Source organism: Rhipicephalus microplus, chromosome 4 (genome assembly GCF_043290135.1).
Source record: "Rhipicephalus microplus isolate Deutch F79 chromosome 4, USDA_Rmic, whole genome shotgun sequence".
In the NCBI taxonomy this organism is placed as follows: Eukaryota; Metazoa; Arthropoda; class Arachnida; order Ixodida; family Ixodidae; genus Rhipicephalus; species Rhipicephalus microplus.
The window spans coordinates 219,732,035-219,753,468 of record NC_134703.1 but is presented as its reverse complement, the minus strand read 5'-3'; the positions used below and the strand labels follow the sequence as shown (position 1 = coordinate 219,753,468).

At 46.6% G+C, this 21,434-nt stretch overlaps 1 protein-coding gene across 4 annotated transcripts in view; it reads right to left on the bottom strand.

Annotated features, from left to right (window-relative positions):
* The window catches only part of rhea (Talin_middle and talin-RS domain-containing protein rhea), a 908,869-nt gene that overhangs the window by 607,374 nt on the left and 280,061 nt on the right, over positions 1-21,434 (bottom strand). For all 4 annotated transcript variants that reach the window (XM_037423602.2, XM_037423605.2, XM_037423603.2 and 1 more), the window contains exon 23: positions 9,381-9,524. In XM_037423602.2, the coding sequence (XP_037279499.2) occupies positions 9,381-9,524 (144 nt within the window). The remainder of the gene's footprint in view (positions 1-9,380; positions 9,525-21,434) is intronic.

Here is a 21,434-nt window from a genome sequence, read left to right as displayed (position 1 = left end):
GCGAAAAATGGCCAAAAAGTCGATTTTTTGAAAATCCTATTTTTAGAATTCTTATACCTATACGCACGTGTTCTCAAATTATGAACGCGAAATTTGATCAGTAAATGGGTTAAAATTGGTTATAAAGTCGCCAAGGGAGTCGCGAAACACCCCTCAAAAGGTAAAACTTCTTTGAACTTCCCGCGCGCGGCACCGGGGAAGGAGCCGGCCGATCGCCGCCATCTTGAGCTTGCTTTAAGCTGACTTTTTTGTGCGCATTTCACCGCCCTTCAAAATGGCATCTCTTCAACCACATGGCTTTCCTCGCCCCTTTTCCGAAGCTCCATTCCCAACTGCTTATTGGCTGAGCACGCGCGCGCCAGGCGTCTCTCGCTTCCCATAGATTGATGCGACCAAGGTTGTTCGCACTTTTTTTCTGTATCTTGCTTGTCTGCTGCCGGCTCCCGTTCCCCGCGCTTTGTTCGTCTACTTCCTGCTCGTGCTACGCCACAAACGCACTGACTTTCCGTCTTTTGCCTTTATGACTAGAGATGCTCGTCTAAAGAAGACGCGCCAAGCGTACGGCAAGAAACGAAGGCGTCCGTGGAACGTGCCGTAGAAGAAAGCCGACGTGCGGCCGAAGCGGTGCATTCCGACAAAGGCGCGCAGGCGCGAGCACCTGTTGTGTCCGAAACGGTGCACTCCCCAGGGCTCAGCTTCAGCACCTCCTCGAATTGTTACATCATCGGATCATCTGGCACTTCCAGCAACATTCAAGACCACATTGACACGGCATTTTATTCCCAGGACGAGTCTGCTTAGTGCGCCAGGAATGCGGCGAGCTTGAAGGCATCCCTTGCATCTCAGTGCGCGACGGAACATAAGTTCAAGCAGCTAGATGTTGATCTGGCAGATGACGAAAAAGAAAACGGGACAGAATTTGGCATTGTTGACCTGGCGGTGATAGACTCGTTATTTCGGCTTGTCGTCTGCCCCGAGTGCGGTGAAAAAAGCATGACGTTTTCAAAGAGCAAGAAAGAATACGGGCTGTGTTTGAAGCTCATTGTCACGTGCAGCTGTTGCGACTTCCGCAAAGAGCAATTTTCGTCTTCACGTGTAACCGACGAGACCGACGCCAAAACAAGGCCATTCGAAGTGAATTTGCGTGCCATGAAGGCCAACAATAGCATCGGCAAGTGGGCAACGACTCTGTCAGACTTCTCCGACGTGATGAACATTTCGCATCGAGGGCTCCACCACAAGACCTATCAAAGCCACATGATGTTAATGAAGGAAACCTGCAGTGCGACAGCTGCCGAGTGCAAAGTAGCGAGCATTGCTCGCATCAAAGAGCTCTATGCGGAGTTCGGCAACGCGCCCGGCAACGTCGACATTATATATGATGGCACTTGGCTCACACGCGAACATAGGTCACATATATGCATTGGTTGCATTATTGAAATGTACAGTGGTCTCGTTCTAGAACTATATCGTACTGTCGAACTTTTGCCTCGCTTGCACCAAAGGACCCAAAAGAAGGAGAGGCAGGACGTTCTGCCTGGCTCATTCGGCACGCCCTGCTGTGCCAGAAGAATGTTGACTGCAACGCTGGACAGATGGAAGTGAAGGCAGCGCTACGCTTGTTTGGTCGGTCACTTGAAAAGCACAAGCTTCCGTATATTCTGGGCTAACAGTATAAATAAATGAAATGAAATGAAATATGACCATGCTGTTGGACGGTGACAGCAAAACATTTCATGCTCTTACCGAAAGTGAAGTTTACGGTTATATCAAGGTAGTCAAAAGAGACTGCATCAATCATGTGCACAAGCGTATGGAAGCTGCCTTACATACACTTGTGGAAAAAAAAAAAAGCTCAAGGTGGCTCGCTAGGCGGTAAGGGCAGGCTCACGCAGCACAAAATCAAGAGGATCACCTCTTACTATGGCTATGCCTTGAGAAGTCACAGGAACGACGTGCCAGGCATGCAGAAAGCTGTGCTTACAACTCTGCAGCTCATGTCGTCTACAGACAAAGCACCAAAACATGACCTCTGCCCTGAAGGCCCAGACTCATGGTGCAAGTACCAGAGAGCTGTGGCAAAGAATGAGAAGCCCCCACCACACAAAGACAGCTTGCCTGATTTTGTGAGTGAGGCACTGGAGCCCGTGTTCAGGTGGCTGAGCGACAAAGCGCTCCTGGAAAGGTGCAGTGATGGGATCACTCAGAACTCAAGTGAAAGCCTGCACTCTGCGAGTTGGCAGCAGGCCCCTGAAACCCACCATGCATCCTTGCGGAGTATTGAGAGGGCTGTTGCAGAAGCCATGAGCCGCTTCAAGCAAGGCGTAACGAAGAACTACGTAAAAATGGCCAAGAAGCTAGGCTACGGCGCGGGCTACAACCTGGTTCGTCGCAGCCTCGAAAAAGACAAAAACAGGCTGCAAAAATCGCAGAGAAAGCATCTCGGCAGCACCACAACCAAGACGAGGTTAGCACAGCGTCACAAGCCAGCAGGGGACCCTGCTTATAGCCCCGGTATGCTGTAGCCCTGTCCTCATGCAAACGGTGACAATTTCTTGTAAAATAAATAATGTGTGTTTTCAGCCTGGTGTAGGGGTACTGTATATGCAAGGACAACATTATTGTTGAATTTTTGGGCATTCCTTTCACTTGCAACTCGCTGTACTGACCAAAAAGTAAAAAAAAAAATTCTCCTGCTGCATCAACAACCATGTCATAGTTTTGGAACAAGCTGTGACAAATATTTTGGGAGGCTACAGTCATAAACATAGCATGGTCATTATGGTGCAATATAGAGCTACAAAACCGTGTCATTTATATTGCCGAAGCTTCCCTTTAGCGAAAGTTACAGTTGCTGGAAACTTCAAATGCATTTTTCTCAATTCGTTGTTTTTGCACATTTTACTCAGCCTTACGAGGGTTTTTCCCATGTCATATTTTAGTGAAAATGACAAAGATGATATCATTTTATTGGTCTTGAAATAATCCAGGGGGTGATGCTATTTTCATTTCTCTAGAGCCACTTTACAAATTACAATTAAATATAATTATGAGAAGAAATTAGAGTAAATATTTGTCATAAGTGTCTGTCTATTTTCATGCCGATAAACTGCCTTCAAATGAAAAAAAATAGCATCACCCCCTACAGCACGTCTTCAGCATTAGAGTTATGCATTTACTTGTTCGTGTTTCTAAGGGGAAATTGCCAAAAAGTCCCGTAAGAGATAGGCAATTAATTAAAATTTAAATCATAATATTTCTTGAACCAATCGAGCTATTATGAAATAAATTACAGATTTGGAATCATCATTAAAAACTACCTTAGGTAGTGAAGTTTACTTGAGATTGAGCCAAAAATAAAACAAAAGTTTTTAGGACCCACGTTTTCTCTGAAAACCATCTTCAATTAACATTGAAGCTCAGTCTCCTGTCAGTCTCGCTGAAGCTCGGCCAACAATTCATCACTCTCCGCGCCCTCCCATTGCTTGGCCTCTTCACCAGCCTGCCTCCAAGGTTATGCGCACTCATGCCCTACGCAACACATGGCGTCACAGCAGCCCCACATGGTGAGTCAGCAGCTTTGCCGGCTCCTTATGTGGCTCAACATGGCTGCGGCTACCACCCTAAGTCGGGCGGCTGTGTCCAAGACCGCTATGCGAACTCGCCAGCGAGTCTCCAGGACAGCGTTCCCGGCCAAAAAGGTCAACCTGCTTCTAAGTCTCAAGTGAGCCCCTGTTATCACTAGGCACACTAGGGCATGTGTCAACTTCGAAAAACTGCCCAGCTAAACACAAAGTTTGCCAATTTTGCTGTATAAAAAGCCATCGAAGGGCAGTCTGCCATCAACAACAAGCATCCGTACAAGAAACCGCTCCTGTTCAAGACGCAAGCTCTCACGCTGCCACAGTCTTATCCGTGCAAGCTGCGCCAATAAACCCAGGAGAGTTGCGTATCCCTGTTGCCATCCCACATGCATACGTCAATTAACTCATGGCCTTCAGTCCCCAGCAGCTACGAAGCAGCTGACCACGGTGGCGGTCAGATCTGCAACGCAGCAGAGGGTGCTAAGAATCTCTGGATCCGGACAGGCCGACATTGGAACCTGAACTTGGCAAGGTTTATTGCTAGAACCTTATCTAGTGAGGCAAGTCTAGCTGTACTGTTCGAGGAGCTAGAGGGATTTAAATGGGATATACTAATAGGGCTCAATGAGGTTAGGAGGACAGATGAAGCCTATACAGTGCTACAGAATGGACACGTCCTTCGCTATCGGGGCTTGGCTGACAGAAGAGAACTGGGAGTGGGGTTTCTTATTCACAGAAACATAGCTGGCACCATAGAGGAATACTATAGCATTAATGAAAGGGTAGTAGGTATTGTAATTAAACTCAATAAGAGATACAAGATGAAGGTGGTACAGGCTTACGCACCTACATCCAGTCATGATGACCCTTCAGTTGAAAGCTTCTATGAAGACGTGGAATCGGCAATGAGTAAGGTAAGAACACAGTATACTATACTAATGGGAGACTTTAATGCAAAGGTAGGGAAGAAGCAGGCTGGAGACCAGGCAGTGGGAGATTATGGCATCGGTACTAGAAATGCCAGAGGAGAGCTACAAGTAGAATTCGCAGAACGCTATAATTTAAGGATTTTGAATACCTTCTACCGAAAACGAGGAAACCGTAAGTGGACATGGAGGAGCCTTAATGGCGAAAATAAGAATGAAATAGACTTTATAATGAGTGCACACCCAGGCATCGTGCAGGACGTGGAAGTGATTGGCAAGGTACGATACAGTGACGATAGAATGATACGGTCTCGAATTTGCCTAGACTTGAAGAAGGAACCACAGAAACTGATACACAAGAAGCCAATCAATGAGCTAGCACTGAAAGGGAAAGTAGAGGAATTCAGAGTCTCACTTCAGAAGAGGTACTCGGCTCTTATCAATGAAACCAGCCTTAGCGTTGACGCAATAAATGATAATCTGATGAGTATCATTACGGAGTGTGCAGTGGAAGTTGGAGGTTACTTAGACAGGACACTGGAAAACTGTCCCAGGCGACGAAGAACCTCATTAAAGCGTCAAAGCATGAAAGTCTCTCGTACAACAGGCAAAACAGAACTGGCAGAGCTTTCCAAGTTGATTACTAAGCGTAAGGTATCCGATGTAAGAAGGTATAACATGGAGAAAATTGAACACGCTCTGAAAAATGGAGGAAGCGTAAAGCAGTGAAGAGGAAACTTGGGATAGGCAGAAACCGGATGTATGAACTAAGAGACAAAAGAGGCAAAATAACTACCAATATATAGTAGGATAGGTAAAATAGCGGAGGAGTTTTACAGAGACCTGTACAGTAGCCAGGATAACCCCGACCTTAATACTATAAGAACTAGCAGTAACCCAGATGACACCCTACCAGTATAGATAGACGAAGTCAGAAAGGCTTTGGAGAGCATGCAAAGAGGTAAAGCTGCTGGTGAGGACCAGGTAACATCAGATCTCCTGAAAGATGGAGGACAGATAGTGTTAGAAAAACTAGCCATCTTGTTTACGAGGTGCCTGCTGACGGGAAGAGTACCAGAGTCTTGGAAGAATGCTAACGTCATCCTAATACATAAGAAAGGAGATGACAAGGACTTGAAGAATTACAGGCCGATCAGCCTGCTCTCTGTAGTATACAAGCGATTCACAAAAGTAATTGCTAACAGAGTCAAGAAAACATTATTATTCAATCAACCAAAGGAACAAGCAGGATTTCGAACAGGCTACTCAACAATCGACCACAATACTATCAATCAGGTTATAAAGAAATGCTCAGAATATAGCCAACCACTATACATAGCCTTCATAGATTACGAGAAGGCGTTTGATTCAGTAGAAATATCAGCAGTCATGCAGACACTGGGGAATCGGGGCGTCGATGAAGTATATATTGCTATTTTATAACAGTATAATCATCCAGGAAGAAATCTACAGGGGATCAACTGCTACCATATAGCTTCATAAAGAAAGCAACAGAATACCAATCAAGAAGGGTGTAAGGCAGGGGGATACGATCTCCCCAATGCTGTTCACCGCATGCTGTCGGGAGGTTTTCAGAGGCCTAGAATGGGAACAGTTAGGGATAAGAGTTAATGGAGAGTACCTTAGTAACCTGCGCTTCGCCGATGAAATTGCATTGCTGAGTAACTCAGAGGACGAATTGCAACTCATAATTACCATATTTTCGCGTGTATAACCCACACCAAAAACCCAAAAATTTCAGTGGCAAAGTGGAAGTGCGAATAATACACGGGGTTTTTTCTATAGTGCTGCTTCACAGCAATGCGTGTTGTGCTGCGAAGCCCCTTAACAGTGTAGCGAAGGCTACGAAGGCGGTTTCCGCAAATTCGTGTTGCTCCGCAAGTAGCACGGCAGCTTGCGGCCGATTTTGGTTTCGCTTGCTTGCATCGTTGAAGCGTTTAGAAAAACATTTGGGGAGAGACAATTCGATTTTTCAGTGTAAAATCTCACTGTCACACCACAAGTATATTTTTTGGACGTTCACGGCCGCTCAGTGACCCTCCACATGTCCCTACGTCACGGATGCCATGTTTAATTTTGGAAAGGGCTTGCCTAAAAGGTGGTGCTGTCTAAGAAAGTTCCATAATAAATAAAGTAAGTTCCATAATAAATAAAGCAGTATTTATTTCATCAAGGCAAATGAGATGTTATAGTGCCTATAGAGATATTATCATTAAATTACTGTACTACTTTTTGATGCGGTAGCGGGCATGCATTTCGGTTCTGTTGTTTCAAGGGTGCTGTTACAGTGTACTAGAAGGGGTAGTGCTGTCAAATTGTCGCCGAGTGTGAGCGCTCTTTACTTCGCTTATACCGCTAGTTCTCCACATCTCGTCCCGTTTGCCAAGCCTAAGTCGATCTGTTCTGTCACCATGAGTAGCGTACGGCGGCAGGCCTTCACGACACAGCAAAAGCTTAAGATCATCGCAGTCGCCGAGGAATTTGGAAATCGCGAAGCGGGAAGACGGCACGATGTGGACGAGTCCTGCGTGCAACTGTGGAGAAAGAAGAAAGAGCCTACAAGCCGCGCACCGCAACCGTAGGTCATTTCGTGGCCCCAAGACCGGTGCCTACCCTGAGCTGGAGGCGGAGCTAGTAAAGTTCATCGAAGATGTGAGAAGCAGGGGTCACGCCGTATCGACCGAGATGGCCCAAGTGGAAGCGCGGCGACTTTCGAGGGAGCTAGGCCTACCTTACGAGTTCCGTGCGAGCCGCGGATGGCTGCACCGCTTTATGAAGCGGCAAGGGCTCTCAACCAGACGGCGGACTACAATATGTCAACGCTTGCCGGCTTCTTATGAGGAGAAGCTGCTCAAGTACCACAAATATGTAATTGGCCTGCGAAAACAGCACAATTACATTTTCTTGCAAATCGGCAATGCGGATGAAACTCCTGTTTATTTTGAAATGCCGTTGGACACAACGATTGAGAAGACGGGCAGCAGTTCGGTGAGCGTGCTGACCGGCGGGAACACGAAACTGCGCATCACAGTCTTGCTTTGTGCCCTCGCCGACAGCACGCAACTGCGACCGCATGTCATCTTGAAAAGGAGAACTTTACCAAAGGTTCATTTGCCTGCCGGTGTGGTGGTGCGCGCACACAAGAACGCGTGCATGAACAGTGACTTGTTCGTAGACTGTATCAAGACAGTATGGGAAAAGAGGCCCGGTGTGATGCTCGCAAAGAGGTCCATGCTCGTTCTTGACTCGTTCCGCGGCCACACAACTGAGGAAGTGAAGGATGGCCTTTCACACAACGGCCCCGACTTAGTTGTTATACCCGGTGGAATGGCGTCAATGTTGCAGCCTCTAGATGTGTCGCTTAACAAGCCCTTCAAAGCGCATGTCAAGCGATATTACGCCGAGTGGATGGCCGAAAGCTGCTACGACTTGACGCCGACAGGACGAGTCCGAAGGCCTGATATTGCCCTATTCTGCAAGTGGATTGTCGAGGCATGGAAGGCCATGTCAGGTGAGATGGTGCAAAAAGGTTTCAAGAAATGCTGTATCACAAACAACATGGATGGAACCGAAGATGACCTTGTGCATAATAGTGAGTACTGCGGCTCAAGTGATAGCTCTAGCGAGAGCAGCGACAGTGAGTGAATTGTGACTGGCCTTGCAGACAGCGTATTCTGCTTGCTAAATAAAGCTTTTTCTGTCTACATATGTGCTATGTTGCTTGAGCAGTAGCTGTTGTACAGCCTTTTCCGTATATCAAATGAGCGGGCAATACGCGAGGATTTTTTTTTTTCTTTCTCGGTGAGCTGAAAGTGGGGGTGCGGATTATAGGCAGGGGCGGGTATTACGCGCAAAAATACGGTAAATACGGCACGGGCTGTCCAAGAGCTTCTGAAGATACGCAGTGGAGCATGTTATTCTCTCTTAGCATTTCTGGTTCTTCTGGCACTCTTCGAGACGCCAGAACAGCGATTCACGTGACATAATTAGGGCACATACTCTAGAATGATCCATAGAGAAAAAATAACTGTTGCAAATTATTTTCTACCCTGCTTTGCCATGCATTCACCACCAGCCACCGCTGTTCTTCCTCGCGTTTCGCAAGATTATCATGCGCAATGAACTTGTGATTTTGCTGTATTTTGTGAGTTTCTGATTGCGCAAGTGGATATAGGAAGAGTGTTGCCAACAGTTCGAAATCCTGATAAGCTCAACACTTGGCGCTCCCATTGCACACATGCTTCATGAACACATAAATGTTGAAAAGCCCATAAGAATCTAGTAAGTATAGTGTAGGGCAGTGTAATCAAGAATGAAACCAAAAAATAATTTTTTCATGCTCCCAACGGACGAATTTTTTACAGAGAAGACAATGCAGCTCTTCATAAAAAAAGGTCAGCCCACTTCAATGGTTTCTGTATATTTTTGAATGCGAGAAGAATCATGCGGACACTCTCTACAAGCTTTCATCATCTCTGTCATGTTGCCTATGAAGTCCAAAAAAATTACTTTTGTACACACACTGTATGCTGTTCCCACGGATAAAATCTGACGAGTACTATAGCGAGGAACACTGCTGAGTCATAGAAGAAGCAAGCTGCCACTTTCATCACACGGAGGGTGCATGCGATAACATCACTTCGCCCAATGCCTATCGTCGATTGCTCCCCAATCGGAAAGAAAGCCCTGCCTGTCCTTTGCTAGATGAAGGAATATGAGGGGATACTCAGGCTTGCCGTAGAGAAGGTATGAATTGAAAGAAAACACTATTTCACCAACCTGCTGTGCTTGTCATTACTGTGGATGGCATGCCAGCTTTTAGTTTTCTATTTACCGGAAGTGAACGCACCTTTGCAGCTTCAATCATGCGAGCCGTGGCATCAGCCAGCACCTTGGCAGCTGCCAGCAGTCGTTTCTGTTGGTCGGAGTCTGGCTCTGCTTGGGCTTCGCCCTTGATAGCCTGGATCAGCTGGGCAGTGGCTCGTGCCAGAACCTGTGCAGAAGGAGGATAGTTTTTTCCTTGTCCATCGACAAGCCAGTTGCACACCTCTCGAGACATTGGGCATTTTTCGCTCAACTTACGCCACACATCGCACTTTTGTGTAGCTGGCACCCTTCTTCATGAAATGCAAACATTCAAGTTACAAAAACTTACGGCCGGAATGTCTTGCCACTCAACAACAGACATACAATCCTGGCATGCATTTACTGTTCCCTGTCATTTGCATTCAGACTACTGTTCACAGCTAAAAGAAATTCTCGGCATCTGAACCAATGAAAATAAAAACGTCTTCATTTGTGGTGACATCAACATAAACATTTCTCCTAAATGTCAGTCTTACTGTGATTATATCAACTACTTATTTAGTTCTGGTTTTTTTTTTTCTCTTATTAATGTTCCAACAAGATGTGACACTGCTGATTCTTGCACATTAATAGACCACATATTTTCGTCTTCATCCTCCAAACCAACACTGGAGCAATAGATTATTCGATTACGTATTGCTATTCTTGGATTCCTATGAGACGAGAATGTGTGCCTACGGAATACATGGGTTGTGCACTCAATAATATGGTCCGTCATTGCTGACAGGAACATGGAATACGCCTTCTGAGGAATTGATTGATATGTGGGGTTTAACGTCCCAAAACCACTATATGATTATGAGAGACGCCGTAGTGGAGAGCTCCGGAAATTTCGACCAACTGGGGTTCTTTAACGTGCACCCAAATCTGAGCACACTGGCCTACAACATTTCCGCCTCCATCGGAAATGCAGCCGCCGCAGCCGGGATTTGAACCCGCGACCTGCGGGTCAGCAGCCGAGTACCTTAGCCACTAGACCACCGCGGCGGGGCACGCCTTCTGAGGAAGTTTTTCACCTAAAACACTACTCTAGCAAGTGCTGTGCACCTTTTGTGTACCGTATAAACCGTAATATAAGTCGAGATATTTTCAATGAAGTAATAAGCTAAAGTCACCCCTCGTCTTATATAGCGGTGTCTAGCCGAAAGTGCGTCTAGCCGAAAGTGCGACGCTGTCTGGCAACATGTGGCTTGCATGAGCTTGTGAAGCCGGACGCGGCCATATTCACACCTTAATCCGATCGCAGCCTTTTTTTTTTTTTTTTCTCCATCTGTTTTCTTTGTGTTCGTGATTTGCTTCCGATCTGTACTGAATTTTCGCTTCACTTGACGTTGCACTGCATTTTTAGTGGCCCTTTTTTTTTTTTCGTTCACTGAATATGTCTAGCGGTACGAGGAGGCAGTACTCAGCTGCGTTTAAACTAGATGTTGTTGAGTTTGCAGAAACAAATGGGAATATGGCTGCTCAGCGCCGCTTTGGTGTATCGGAAGAAAGCGTGTGCTATTGGAGGGCGCAGAAAGAGAAGCTGCAGATGTGCAATCCTCGAAAAATGTCGTTTCGTGGACGAAGTGCCGTTCATCCACAGCTGAAGAATAAGCTAGCGGACTTTGTGCGAGAAGCTCGTGCACGCTCGCTGCCAGTGACCGTGGGTACCATTCGCAAGAAAGCCGAAGAACTCGCTCGAGAAGCTGGGCTCACGAGAGAAGAGTCTCGTGCACCGAACTCTTGGGTGCGTCGATTTACGTGACGCAAAGGATTTTCTCTCCGGCAGCGCACATCCATCTGTCAAAAGTTGCTGGAGGAGTTCGAGGACAAGCTTATAAACTTTCAGCGCTTCGTGAACCGGCTTCGGGAGCAGAACGACTACATGATGGGGCAGATTGGCAACGCCGATGAGACCCCCGTGTGGTTTGACATGTCTTCGTCGACCATGATCACGCAGCGTGGCGCCAAGAATGTGAAGCTGTTGTCCACTGGCAATGAGCACTCACGGTTCACCGTCATGCTGGTATGCACGGCAGATGGTAGAAAGCTTCTGCCCTTCGTCATTTTCAAATGCAAGACAATGACGAAGGAAATGTTCCCGCCCTGTGTTGTCGTTCGCGTCAACAAAAAGGGATACATGGACGAGGCCATGATGCTCGAATAGATACGAGTGGTGTGAAACCGTCGGCCAGGTGCACTGCTGCGTCTTCGCAGCATGCTGGTGTTGGATGCGTTTCGTGGCCACTTAACCGTCGCAGTGAAACGCGCACTCGGCGACGGGAAAACTGACCTCATCGTGATAGCAGGTGTTATGCCGTCCACCCTCCAGCGGCTCGACGTTGTGCTAAACAAGCCGTTCAAGGACCGAGTGCGGCTGGAATACCAAGAGTGGATGTCCGGCAACGACCCCAAGACACCGACGGGCCGCCTACAGAGGCCTTTGCTTGCGACCGTTTGTGTCTGGGTGCTTTCCGCCTGGCGCTCCTTCCCAGATTCCATGGTAGAAAATGCTTTCAAGAAATGTTGCATCAGCAACTCGCTGGATGGCACTGAAGACGACTCACTGTGGGAAGCGGCCAGCGACAAACTCTTGTCTTCAGAAGACAGTGGTGCTTCGTCGGACGAATAGGAGCAGTTGCGATGGTGATTGAGGGGAGCTCCGACGATCGGGGTGCGGTGCTCCCAATTCGCAAATAAATGTGGTTCGGCAGTTTTTGGTTGTTTTCCTTTTTTTCTTTTTTCTGTAACCTGAACCTGGGGGGTCGACCTATATTCCCACTCGACCTATAGTCCGGTTTATACGGTAAATAATGCTTCATTGAAGAAACTTTTAGTTCATAGGCAATGCTGCATATGTTTTCTTGTGCCAAGACTGCACAACAGCAGATCCTTGGATGTTTTACGTTAAAAACTTCCTGAGAAGGTATATTCCATGTTCCTGTCAACAATGACGAACCACATTATTGACTGCACAACCCATGTATCCCGTAGGCACACATTCTCGTCTCCTACGAATCCAAGGATCACAAATGCGCTGCTGCGCTCAATAATTAAGAAAAAAAGATCTTCTTAAAAAGGTCATACTACAGCCTTTCAACGTATTGTTGCAAGCTAGATTTCAAAAAAATTTAACAATACCTATTCTTTCTGGCATCTTTAAACGTGCAAAATGGGAATATTATGAAATGCAAATATATGAAAACGAAAGATATACTAGGCGTGATAGGGAGCTGTAATGAGTAGTGATCATTATGGACACAACTGATGGACTAAAGCGATCTGTTTCCAGTGTCAGTGAGTGAAGGGAAACCGAAAAAGGCGTAGGACAAATATAGAAAAGCCAGGAAGAGAAGGAGGAAAACTGAATATGTCTGAACGACTGGCGTGTGGAACGCGAGAGGAAGACATGCGGACTAAACTGCTTGTGGTACCCTCAAGGCTGTTGGGTTCCAGACCCGAGCCTGTGGACGACCTCGTTATCCGGCAAGGACCACGCCTGCTGTGCCGCGTCACTGTGGCCGAGGTGTCCAGGGGATACTTGGTAAGTAACACCGCGATCGTGTCTCCATGCCGCACATACCCTTGTCTTTCCCGATCTACCAACCCCGGCATAACAGCGACATTCCCACAATGAACTTGACAGAGAAGAATCACTCCCAGATTAAGCGAGAGGCACTGTTTTACGGTGTCAGATGGTTTTGCGACTGTCTACTTAAAAGAGAGTTCACTCTATTGACCCATAATCAGCCTTTGCTGGGTCTCTTAAAGAGGAACAAGCCAACCCCTACCACGGTAGCAGCTCGAATACAAAGATGGCCTATCACGCTAGGCGCCTATAGGTACCATTTGCAGCATAAACCTGGGAGACTTTTATACAATGCCGATGCACTAAGCCATGTACCTATAACCTCGCAGCAAGCATCCGAAGTGGAGGACTTCACGCCAGTTGTCCTATCTTTAGATCAGCAGGACATCGCTGCTGTGCCATTTGCACGGTTGCAAGCCTTAACGGTGACAGGGGTCATCTCTTGAGTTTACAAATACACCCGCAGTGGTTGGCCACGGGGTGTGAAAGGAGGTGCCGAACTCTCAGAATACAGTCGAGCCCACATATAACGACAACACTAAAAATGAACTTTCGCTTAAATCGAACAATATCCACTTGACCGTGAAAATATAAATTGGTTCGGGCACAAAATCGCACTTACCACGAAGGTCTCCGAGCGCTGCTGATTGGTTACAGGCGAACGGAGTCAGCGGTCTGCCGACTTCTCGGGAAACCAATTTCGACCACCGATCAAGCATCGGCGAGATGTCCATACATTCTTATTGTTAAACGTCGACCCTGCCTCCGTGCCCCTCTAGTTGCCGCTCTCCCCAACCGCTTTTTTTATGCACCCCTCCACCCCTCCGTCCTTTGTCGTCCCCCCCCCCCCCCCCCGCTACCCTGGGTACCCCGCATCGCCAGACGAGGCCCCATCGCCAGGGGGTGACATTTTTCCAGGCTATCCACACCATCTAACAGACACCTTTCTTTATCCTCTGCTGATGCTTTGCTAGCCACATACAGTCGAGCCCACATATAATGGCCCCACTTAAAACGAACTTTAGCTTAAAACGAACAATATCCGCGTGACCGTGAAAATATATATTGGTTCAATGGCACGAAATTGCACTTACAACAAACCTCTCTGAGTGCCGCTGCTCGGTTACAGCGAACGGAGTCAGTGGTCTGCCGACTTCCCGGGAAACCAATTTCAACCACCGATCAGGTATCGGCGAGGTGCCCCCACATTCTTATTGTTAAACGCCGACCCTGCCTCCACGCCCCTCTAGTTGCTGCTCTCCCCGACCGCTTTTGTTACGTACCTCTCCGTCCTTTGTCCCCCCCCCCCCCCCCCCGCTATTCTGAACATTCCGCATCGCCAGACGAGGCCCGTGTTTTCACACTGGCACTGATCTTTCGAGGACCGGTCGGCCATCTACCCTATTTTTGATCGCTGGTACTGTCGGTGTCGCCGGCCTGGAGTGACCAGGCCAATTGCCAACATCGTCGGCCACCGACTGTATCCGATAGTCTGCGTCTAGTGCATGCGCGTACGCTACCCCACCGACTCTGATAATTTGCGATTTCTTTCGTGTTTAGGACTTGTTCTCGCTCAATTCGCACTCGACTCAGCATGCCTTCCACGCAAGTGCGGAAGCGCGAAAACGGCTGTTAATTTGCACGAAACAAATCGAGAAATATCGAAGTTCGTGAAACCACGCAAACCCGCCGGCGCAACGAAATGATTTTTTGACAACGACCGCCAATTCTTCAAAGACCGCCACACACACCAATTCAGGCGGCCGTGCACTTTTTCCAAGTTTTTCTATGTGCGAGTTTCGCGGACCTTTCATGCAAGCTACCCAACCTGCCTCCTTCCCGTGTGTTTTGGTTTTCAAGGTCGCCCTCCCGCTGCATCCTCCCCTCTCTTTATCGCAATTCCTTGCCCTACTCTCGCAAGTCTGCTCACCTCTCTTGATCACAACCCCTTATGTCTCCACTGCTCCGCGACGCCCGCCACGCTGGCTCGAATTAGTTTCGTTTTCTGACTGGAAACGGGCCTAGAGCTGTTCCACGCGTTCTGGCATGTGTGTCGCATGTGCGCGTCTTGCTCGCTTTTAGTGTGCGTGTGTGGTCATGATGGCCGACGGGAGGGCTAGCACGCTTTTTCGTGCCGCTCAACAAAACGTCGAAAGTGTGACCGCTTGGCTTGAGCGTAATCAGCGCATTAGGTGCCGCGTTGCGGAGCGCTTGCTCATAGCTGTTGACCACCTGGCAGCCAACTTGCCGCTTCAGGAATGCCTGTATTCAGCTGTGGAGATGGTGAATATTTCGTGGACGACGGTGATGACTAGATGCGCGCGAAACTGTTTTCGCGAGGCTGACTTCGTCGATGTCGGGCCTGATGCCGAGCCTGAAGCTTCCGAACTGCGGGGGCAATTTGTGGCCACGTGTCGTCGACTCTGACCTGGCAGAGTGGGAGGGACATCTGTTGCGATGGTTTTATTACGGCCGATGATGATGCCGACACTGTGGAACCGTGCACAGATTGGGGCATTGTGAATTAAGTACGTGGCGAGAGGGATTTGGAGGAATTGGATTGCGAGAACGACGAAACTTCGGAGCCAGTGCCTCATGCAGCTTATGCCGCGGGCCTCGGCGAACGAGCACCCTGCCGTTTTAAGTGAACTCGAGACTGCCCTTATCACTTCTGCTCTTCGAAACACGTGCATCGCGGACTTTTTGGGACAAAAAAGTTTGCGTTTCATTTACTATGAACTTCGGGATACAGCGAACGCATGCCGCATCACGCTCAGGTTTGTTATAAGCGGGCTCGACTGTATTATAAGAAGCGGTATGAGCTGTCAGTAGAAAACAACCTGCTGTACTGGGGTGATCGCCTGGTGGTACCTACAGCCACTCGCAAGAATCTCATGCTACTGCATGACTCCCATCAAAATTGATTGATTGATATGTGGGATTCAACATCCCAAAACCACTATATGATTATGAGAGACGCCGTAGTGGAGGGCTTCGGAAATTTAGAACACCTAGGGTTCTTTAATGTGCACCCAAATCTGAGCACACGGGACTCCCATCAAAAAGTGTCATCACTTAAGGCACGAGCAACATCGATATTTTGGTGGCTGGGTTGGACAAAGACATCCAACGCATAGCCGTGAACTGTAATTACTGTGTTCAAGCACTGCCTATGCCACCCACACAAATTCCTATAAACTGGCCGGAGACGGGCGAAGGCTGGTCACGGCTTTCTATTTACTATGCAGGGCCACTACGCCGCAAGATGGAGTTGATTGTGGTTTGTTCACATAGTAAATTGTTTGAGGCTCTGCCGGTAGCACATGTTGATTGCCGCAGCACCGTGGAGAACAATGTTTGACCAGTTTGATAAAGCACGTACGATAAAGTCAGATAATGGGACACCTTTCACGTGATTCGGATTCTATCGATTCATGGAGCGCAATGGCATTGTTCATATTAAAGTATCTCCACATCACCCACAGAGCGATGGGCTGGCTGAGCGTGCTGTCCGGACTGTTAAGGACGAATTGAAGATTAAAAACGCCGTATTGACGACCTCCTTGGCCCACGTGCTTTGCAACTATAGAAATACCCCTCAACAATTTCGACTTTTATCGTCGAAAAGGCTTTTGGGCTGCCGGTTGCGCACAAAGTCGGACTTCTCTTTTCCATCCAGGAACCGTCAGAGCGTCTGGAATTTCACCCCCGATCAATCAATCTATGTGCAAAACTATACAACGAGTGACAAATCGACACCGAAAAGGGTCAAGGCCACAACCGTTGCTTGACTTTTGAAAGTGGAGAGTGAGGCAGGAATGATCTGTTGCCATATGAACCAAGGGCGAAAGTGCGACAAGGAATTGTTTTTGAAGGGCAAGGACACTTGGGAATCGCCGTTACTTGACAACGAAGCGAAGACCGAAGACGCGAAGAATACGCCTGCAGTAGCATACCCACTACGACAGTCCACGAGAACAAAAAAAACAAAAAACAGTAGACCGTTATGGTTACCAAGGCCGAAAAAGTGTTGAAATGCCTGTGGTTGTCGAAGTGGACACAAGACAAAACGCACATGCTTCTTTCTCTTTGTGCCCTCTCGGCCCCTATTCATGACATAAGTTTCAAGTTGACAATAAACGCTTCTCTTCTTCCTGGTGACACTGACTAGCTCATGTCTCCGGCAGCATGTCTGCTGCCATCGAAACATCTATATTGATACATAACAGCCGCTAAACGCGGCTGCATGAAAGAGGAAGACGAAGTGAGTTTTTGATTGTTGCTAGACTGGCGCCATCTTGCTTGCCGAGTTCTGTGCATTGTGAATAGATTATTAAAGAAGTTACTCATAACATTATTGGTGGAGGTGTGGGGTAGAGGAAGTACCAGCAGTCAAAGTAGTCGAAGCAGTCGAAGGGTCGCCGATGTTGCGGCCGCTCTCCATCGAGGTATGGGGGTCGTCCACCTCCACCAATAATGTTACGAGTAACTTCTTTAATAATCTATTTACAACGCACAGAACTCGACGAGCAAGATGGAGCCAGTCCAGCATCAATCAAAAACTCACTTCGTCCTCCTGTTTCATGCAGCCGCTGTTATACCGGCTGTTATGTATCATAATTATTGGCAAGCCCTGACGAAGATCGATACCATGGTCGAAACCGCTCCGAAATAAAATTAGGACAACCGTTAGATTGTGTCTATTCTCTTCCAAAATATGTTTAGCCTATTAAAAAAGCTTTTTCAGGTATTGTGAGGTTGCTGACACCCCCTGTAAAGTTGCTTGCGCCGCGTGGCGCAGATGTCTCGCACAGAAGTCGTATTTTGGGGGTGACAACTATTGAGCAATAGGTGGCGTTGTGTTCGCGAGCGGGGCCACCACTATCATCATCATCATAATTGGTAGAGCAGTAGCGTCGGTGGTGACCCCTGGCGGAAGGCAAGCCTTGGTAGCGGGCGAGAGAGTTGAGCGAGCCTCTTTTGGCGTGGGGCGGTAGCGTGGACAGTTGCCTCCAGCGGTGGGTCTGCCATGGACGGCACCACGGGCTGTCTGTGGTGGGCCCACGTGGTGAGCCGGGCTTTAGCGACACAGCCTTGTTTGTCATGTTGTTGAGTGTTGTTTACTATTGTATAAGGATGTCCTAGCGTGTTGATCACGAGTGATGTTATAATAATTCAGCTGACGATATTCTTCTAAACTAGTTAAATAAATATATGTTTGGTTTATACCAAATGCGTCTGCTGTGTTCGTTCACTCCAAGAGTGTGTTGCTTGCCAATTCAAGACCCCAAAGTAAGTGTGTGTGTGTGTGTGTGTGTGCGTGTGTGTGTGTGTGCGTACGTGTGCGTGTGAGCATGTGATCATAAACAAAATTGCAGCATCGGATGCCAGCTCACGCACGTAATGGGTGGGCGCTCTGTGTTTTGCTTTGTTTTCATGCTGCTGTGCCTGTGCGATGCTATAATCTGCAAGTTTCTTCTCCGCTCGACAGATGGTGCTTTGTCGTAAAAGGTGCAACTTCTAAATTTTAATCGACATCGTCTCCGCTCGCGCTGCTCGCAACTGTTTTAGCCCAATTTTTAAACTGTATTTTTTACTGTGTGATTATTTTGTGATATAACGGCGCGATTTAACGTTGTTTCTGTTTTCAACGGCACTGGCTACTGCACCGAAATAAAATGCACAGATACAATAGAACATCTTTTTATTATCTCTTGTTCAAAGACCAAGGTAGGGGGTGGGTTTATTATGTAGTGGGTTAATTATGTGAGTAAATACGGTATCTAGATGATTTGCAATCATTCGGGGGCTGTTTGTGCAAGGCAGCAGTTAAGCGTGTAATGGGGTGGTAATGCGAAAATAGAAAGAAAAGAGTGCATGTGGCACTGTTGTTAAAATTACAATACTACAATTACAATACTACAATTTGTTGCTACTGCACTCACTATATCACCTGTTGGGGCGAAACTGTTGCTTTATTATGATAGTTCTTTATAGTATGACAGTCTCTATTACAAAGTACGTGCTGTGCCACTGTGCCACCAGCGAGTTTCTCGCAACACCACTGCCGTCTTTATAGTTTGACTAACAGCTTCGTTGTTAAAAGATAAAACTCATATACAGTCAAGCCCACTTATAACGAATCTGAGAGTGGCACGGTATCCGCTTGCTGTATTCAGAAGTTCGTAGTAAATGAATTAAACATTAAACAATGTTTATTTGAAGAAAAAAATACGCAATTTCCCTGCTGGAGGCACGGCCTAAAGGCTAAAAGTCTGACGAGGCCTCACCCCCTATTAATTAAACAGTCTGCATCAGTGACATATACATTTACACATCAGTTACGAACATCTATACACATCGCTCACATATTTCACACGTATTTACACATTTTATTGGTACAAGATACTGGCATGCCTGAATATGTTTATCTTGTATATTCAAAAAGATCAAACATTCGCAACATGCATTCTGGGCACATACAAACAAAAACAAAAGCACACGTTTCAAAACACGCTTCGTTCTACATAATATACATTCAGAATACACACTCTAGTGAGAACAAAAGCACTGTTGGAACTTATATCGCTTTAGAATCACAGTTAACAGTTAAATAAGAGAAATAAAATCAAAGCGTATGAGCACTTTTACGTGTAAATGACTACAGGTCTACAATGATGACTGTCAAGAAAAGAAGTGATTTAAGATGAGATTCAAATGGTTTAGCTTTCAGTGTAAAGTCTATATTCGATTTGTGAAGGTTCAGCAACTGAATAACTTTATGATCAGTGTGCTGCTTTCCATAACTCCTGTGTGTTTTCTTGGTTTTGCGGACAAAATTGCTGAACCATATTTCGTTCATATAGTGCGTGGATAGGAATCCTGCGGTTTATGTTCATGAATATGTTGCATTAGCTGAAACTATATACTTTTATAACAGGCAGAATTTCATGATTGAGAAAAAGTGGTTAAAATTCTAGGTCCTTGCGATGATCTTTATATTTTTCTATGACATGAAGCACTTCTATAAAATTATTATTTTATCATAATTGGCCTTAGTTGTTGTCTCTCATACTAATATTCCATATAAATGTTTGGAGTAAAACAAGCTATAACACAGCGATTTAAATAACCATGAGGGGTGAAGGAAAGCAATTTTACTAAGCACCCTACCGAACGAGCTAGATCTATTAAAAGACAATTTACGAGAGACATCCATGACAGGTGCTCATGAAACAGACTCCGAGGAATTTTTGTATACTGACTTGTCTTTAACTACTGATCACTGAACAAAATGACTATAATGCGATTGATCCGCTTGTCAATAGGTCTGACCATAATAAATTTCGTTTTTTTGTATTTATTTTAGTTTGTTTTTTGTTATCCAACATGAGAGTTTCGAGAAATATAGATTTTTTGAAGCTTCTACTTCCTGAATGATGGAGCCTCTGAAAAATATACTTGTGTCGTCAGCGAACATTTTAATTTGGGGATGGTACTGAACCTCTGTGATATCATTTATACCTAAAGAGAAAGTATGGGGCCCAAAATGAAGCCCTGCAGAACTCCTTTCTTTATCTTTATAGATTCGAACTTTTCACTGTTTATGCTAATAAATTGATATCTCGACAACATGTAGCTTTTAAATAAGTTGGTAACCACTCCACAAATCACAGCTTTTAAAGAAGTTGCGAGTGAAAGCACATATTTTTTTCCCCAAAATGTCCGTGATGCACGTGTTTCGTAGAGCAGAAGCAATAAGGATGGTCTCAAGTTTATTTAAAGTGGCAGCCTACTTTTTGCCAAGGCTCGTGGCATATACAAGCTGCCTGAGGCTATGAATATAGCCAATAACTACAAGCACGCTTGTGGGCACTGGCTCCGAAGTTTCGTCGTAATTGCCATCAGATTCCACCAAATCACTGTTGTCGTGCACTTCATTCAGAATGCCTTTGTATGTGCACGGTTTTGCAGCGTCGGCATTATCATCAGCCGCAATAAATAATCGTAACAGGTCGCAATAAATAATCATAACAGATGTCCCGCACGCCTTCCCATATCGGGAGTTGAAGACACACTGCCATAAATCGCCGCCAGAGTGGTCCTGTTTGGAAGCCTCAGCGTTGGCATCGGGTCCCACGTCGTCGAAGTAAGCCTCACGAAAACAGCTTCGCACACATCTAGCCATCCCAGACGCCCAAGAAGCCTTCAGCATCTCCACAGTTGAATATAGACACCTGAAGAGGCCAGTTGGCTGCCGGGCGGTCAACAGATACGAGCAAGCCCTTCACAACACAACACCTCTAATAAGTCTTAAACACGCGGTTTACGCCCAATCATACTTTCAACGTTTTGTTAAGCGGCAGAAAAAAAGTGAGAAAGGCCGTCTGTCTGTCATCTTGACCACACACCCGCACCAACGACGAGCAAAAGGACACCCAAGACATAGAAGCCAGCACGCATGAA